The sequence below is a fragment of the Eucyclogobius newberryi genome, unplaced genomic scaffold (genome assembly GCF_026437365.1).
Source record: "Eucyclogobius newberryi isolate DKJ021-1_F unplaced genomic scaffold, fEucNew1.0.hap1 SCAF_8, whole genome shotgun sequence".
NCBI classification, from domain to species: Eukaryota; Metazoa; Chordata; class Actinopteri; order Gobiiformes; family Gobiidae; genus Eucyclogobius; species Eucyclogobius newberryi.
The window spans coordinates 33266680-33271745 of record NW_027316500.1 but is presented as its reverse complement, the minus strand read 5'-3'; the positions used below and the strand labels follow the sequence as shown (position 1 = coordinate 33271745).

Here is a 5066-nt window from a genome sequence, read left to right as displayed (position 1 = left end):
AACACTAATATCTACAAATGACCTAAAATATGAAGAAATGCTTGAAGTTGTTTCACTGAACTATTGGTATGTTTCAGTGTTTTCTCTTTGTACAAACACCTTAGAAACCAGCGTGTGAACTTTGACCCTCGTTACAGCGGCTTTTCCTCATCGTTAGGTTCATTCACTGACTGACAGCTTCAAAATCCGTGCCCCTCGGACCGCCGTGACGTGACGGGCAGCGACGGGCTCCGTATGGACACATGTTTGACAGGGAAGAGACGTCCAGGGGCCATGGGCGTCCACCAGAGCCACTGCACGAGCGATGGAAGTGCGTCTGAAGCGGGCACGTTAACCCAAACGACCCTTTTCTCTCGTTTAACCTCGTTCTAACGCTGCTCCTCATCAAAAACACTGCTGGAGTTTGTATTTTATATCTACTTATGTCACAGTTCAACGCAAAGACACTGAATAAAGCATAATAAGTGTCCTTTAAGAGACAGAACGGAGCGTTTGTGGCGCCGCCGGAGCTCGGCGAGGACGAACTGAACCCGAGCGTGCCACTGCCCATCACTTCAGTCCACTCCAGTCCGGCGGGCACAGCCTTTTCCCCCCGCTCAGCGCGCGAGCCCGAGCTAACGCGCTAACGCGCTCCGACACCTCCGGACCACAGGGGGCAGGGCCGCGCCGAGCTGACACCCATCTGCTCCGCCTCAGCGCACAGGCCGCCTCCTCCACCTGTGGGCACAGAACTGTGTGGGCACGAAGAAGGAGCGAGAGAAGAAGGAGCGAGAGAAGAAGGAGCGAAAGAAGAAGGAGCGAGAGAAGAAGGAGCGAGAGAAGAAGGAGCGAGAGAAGAAGGAGCGAAAGAAGAAGGAGCGAGAGAAGAAGGAGCGAAAGAAGAAGGAGCGAGAGAAGAAGGAGCGAAAGAAGAAGGAGCGAGAGAAGAAGGAGCGAAAGAAGAAGGAGCCAGAGAAGAAGGAGCGAAAGAAGAAGGAGCGAGAGAAGAAGGAGCGAAAGAAGAAGGAGCCAGAGAAGAAGGAGCGAAAGAAGAAGGAGCGAGAGAAGAAGGAGCGAGAGAAGAAGGAGCGAAAGAAGAAGGAGCGAGAGAAGAAGGAGCGAAAGAAGAAGGAGCGAGAGAAGAAGGAGCGAAAGAAGAAGGAGCCAGAGAAGAAGGAGCGAAAGAAGAAGGAGCGAAAGAAGAAGGAGCGAGAGAAGAAGGAGCGAAAGAAGAAGGAGCGAGAGAAGAAGGAGCGAAAGAAGAAGGAGCCAGAGAAGAAGGAGCGAAAGAAGAAGGAGCGAAAGAAGAAGGAGCGAGAGAAGAAGGAGCGAAAGAAGAAGGAGCGAGAGAAGAAGGAGCGAAAGAAGAAGGAGCCAGAGAAGAAGGAGCGAAAGAAGAAGGAGCGAAAGAAGAAGGAGCAAGAGAAGAAGGAGCGAAAGAAGAAGGAGCGAGAGAAGAAGGAGCGAAAGAAGAAGGAGCCAGAGAAGAAGGAGCGAAAGAAGAAGGAGCGAAAGAAGAAGGAGCGAGAGAAGAAGGAGCGAAAGAAGAAGGAGCGAGAGAAGAAGGAGCGAAAGAAGAAGGAGCGAAAGAAGAAAGAGCGAGAGAAGAAGGAGCGAAAGAAGAAGGAGCGAAAGAAGAAGGAGCGAGAGAAGGAGCAAGAGAAGAAGAAGAGAGAGAAGAAGGAGCGAAAGAAGAAGGAGCGAGAGAAGAAGGAGCGAAAGAAGAAGGAGCGAGAGAAGAAGGAGCGAAAGAAGAAGGAGCGAGAGAAGAAGGAGCGAAAGAAGAAGGAGCCAGAGAAGAAGGAGCGAAAGAAGAAGGAGCGAAAGAAGAAGGAGCGAGAGAAGAAGGAGCGAAAGAAGAAGGAGCGAGAGAAGAAGGAGCGAAAGAAGAAGAAGAGAGAGAAGAAGGAGCGAAAGAAGAAGGAGCGAGAGAAGAAGGAGCGAAAGAAGAAGGAGCGAGAGAAGAAGGAGCGAAAGAAGAAGGAGCGAAAGAAGAAGGAGCGAGAGAAGAAGGAGCGAAAGAAGAAGGAGCGAGAGAAGAAGGAGCGAAAGAAGGAGCGAAAGAAGAAGGAGCGAGAGAAGAAGGAGCGAAAGAAGAAGGAGCGAGAGAAGAAGGAGCAAAAGAAGAAGGAGCGAGAGAAGAAGGAGCGAAAGAAGAAGGAGCGAAAGAAGAAGGAGCGAGAGAAGAAGGAGCAAAAGAAGAAGGAGCGAGAGAAGAAGGAGCGAGAGAAGAAGAAGAGAGAGAAGAAGGAGCGAAAGAAGAAGGAGCGCGAGAAGAAGGAGCGAGAGAAGAAGGAGCGAAAGAAGAAGGAGCGCGAGAAGAAGGAGCGAGAGAAGAAGAAGAGAGAGAAGGAGCGAGAGAAGAAGGAGCGAGAGAAGAAGGAGCGAAAGAAGAAGGAGCCAGAGAAGAAGGAGCGAAAGAAGAAGGAGCGAAAGAAGAAGGAGCGAGAGAAGAAGGAGCAAAAGAAGAAGGAGCGAGAGAAGAAGGAGCGAGAGAAGAAGAAGAGAGAGAAGAAGGAGCGAAAGAAGAAGGAGCGCGAGAAGAAGGAGCGAGAGAAGAAGGAGCGAAAGAAGAAGGAGCGAGAGAAGAAGGAGCGAAAGAAGAAGGAGCGAGAGAAGAAGAAGAGAGAGAAGGAGCGAGAGAAGAAAAACAGAGAGAAGAAGGAGCGAAAGAAGAAGGAGCGAGAGAATAAAAAAGGAATAGCATTAGTATGAATAAAAACAGTCTCAAACTCTTTTGTAAATGTTCTACAACACTTACCTGAGATTTATGCCGCTCCTCCTCTCCTCCCTGCTCCTCCTCCGCTCCTCCTCTCCACAGAGTTGGCGCGGCGGCTCTGGCGATCACCTGGCAGTGCCTTCACACGTGGCACGTTCACGAGCGAGAGCGCCTGGACCTCCGGCAGAGACGGGCATGTGGTCTCCATGTTAATAATTCATGTTCTATTCTGATTTATCCTCTGTTTCGGCCCCAAATTGGCCCTCGGAGTGGCCCTGTAGTGGTTGCTGAGGCCCCTGACGTTCCCAGCTGCTCGTGTCCTGCTCTAAACATTTATTTATGAGTGCGCTGAAAGTAGGGCAGCGCGCTAACCCACTTATCTGATATTTAAAGGGTTATTGGCTAAAAAGGGCCACGATTAATCGCGTTTAAAAATGCTGAGGCTGAGGAAATGAGCGGTGATTAGAAAGAGAAAGTAACACGTCCACAAGTGTATTTTTAACAGAAAACTGTCCACACGGGAAGAAGAAGAGCGGAAGAAGAGCAGAATAAATTGTGTTTTATTTTAAATATGGGTTTAAAGTGCACAGACCTGCAGCGTGGCCCTGTGCACACTGGTCATTCCTGTGCACACTGGTCTGTCCTGTGCACACTGGTCATTCCTGTGCACACTGGTCTGTCCTGTGCACACTGGTCAGTCCTGTGCACACTGGTCTGTCCTGTGCACACTGGTCAGACCTGTGCACACCGGTCAGACCTGTGCACACCGGTCAGACCTGTGCACACTGGTCATTCCTGTGCACACTGGTCTGTCCTGTGCACACTGGTCAGTCCTGTGCACACTGGTCTGTCCTGTGCACACTGGTCAGACCTGTGCACACCGGTCAGACCTGTGCACACCGGTCAGACCTGTGCACACCGGTCAGACCTGTGCACACCGGTCAGACCTGTGCACACTGGTCACACCCACATGTCATTGCTTATTAAAAGAGGATCTTATGTTCCACATGCAAGTGTGAGGCATCATGGGAAAGCTTAGGCCTTCTAGTTTCTGCAGATGTGCACATGTCAAACTGTCAGGGCTTCAGAACTTACACTACAGAAGCACAAACATAAACAAAACATCCTTTTTTTAGTCTCGCCTGAATATTGTCAATTTGTAATGGTCCTGAGCAAGACATACTTCATTGTGTGCATATGCTGTTCACTGTACATGCTGTTGTCATGACAACAACTGTCCCCAAACTATGGCCCGCGGGCCACATCCGTCCCATTGGGCCTTCCAATCCGGCCTGCCGTAGGCTTTATTAGACATGATCATGAGAAAGAAAGGAAGGGGAATGATGAGAGAGAAAGGAGGACATGCAGCAAATGTCGGAGTCGGGATTCAAACTCACGATACTGTGGCTTCATTTTACATTTGGCCTGTAATGCCCACATTTCCCCAAGAGATGGCACTGTTCCCTCTAAGCTGCGCCTGCGCAGCTGTGCACTGCTCGCACACAGTGCACTGCGCCACATAGTGCACTGCTCGCACATAGTGCGCGCACAAGAAAATCTATAGCGCGCAGAAAATAAAATTCACCACAAACGGCCACCGGGGCCAATCAAGCAGGAAGTGCAAGTGTTTGACACTGAAGAAGACTCTTGTGGACAGTAGAAGACTCTTGTGGACAGTAGAAGACTCTTGTGGACAGTAGAAGACTCTTGTGGACAGTAGAAGACTCTTGTGGACAGTAGAAGACTCTTGTGGACAGAAGAAGACTCTTGTGGACAGAAGAAGACTCTTGTGGACAGAAGAAGACTCTTGTGGACAGAAGAAGACTCTTGTGGACAGTAGAAGACTCTTGTGGACAGTAGAAGACTCATGTGGACAGTAGAAGACTCTTGTGGACAGTAGAAGACTCTTGTGGACAGAAGAAGACTCTTGTGGACAGAAGAAGACTCTTGTGGACAGTAGAAGACTCTTGTGGACAGTAGAAGACTCATGTGGACAGTAGAAGACTCATGTGGACAGTAGAAGACTCTTGTGGACAGTAGAAGACTCATGTGGACAGTAGAAGACTCTTGTGGACAGTAGAAGACTCTTGTGGACAGTAGAAGACTCTTGTGGACAGTAGAAGACTCATGTGGACAGTAGAAGACTCATGTGGACAGTAGAAGACTCTTGTGGACAGTAGAAGACTCATGTGGACAGTAGAAGACTCTTGTGGACAGTAGAAGACTCATGTGGACAGTAGAAGACTCTTGTGGACAGTAGAAGACTCATGTGGACAGTAGAAGACTCTTGTGGACAGTAGAAGACTCTTGTGGACAGTAGAAGACTCTTGTGGACAGTAGAAGACTCATGTGGACAGTAGAAGACTCT

The 5066-nt window shown here is 49.6% G+C and overlaps 1 protein-coding gene across 1 annotated transcript; it reads left to right on the top strand.

Moving 5' to 3' along the window:
- The first annotated feature begins 304 nt into the window (after positions 1-304).
- LOC140350825 (uncharacterized) lies at positions 305-2694 on the top strand. The gene is made up of 3 exons (XM_072436342.1): positions 305-310; positions 477-572; positions 697-2694. Exons 1-3 carry the CDS (start codon positions 305-307, stop codon positions 2692-2694), a joined length of 2100 nt encoding a protein of 699 aa, XP_072292443.1.
- Positions 2695-5066: the final 2372 nt, after the last annotated feature.

Excerpts from the sequence above, each read along its gene's own strand:
- LOC140350825 (XM_072436342.1), top strand. Across the intron at positions 573-696 it reads CTTCAGTCCACTCCAGTCCG|CGCACAGGCCGCCTCCTCCA; the intron begins GCGGGCACAGCC and ends GCTCCGCCTCAG.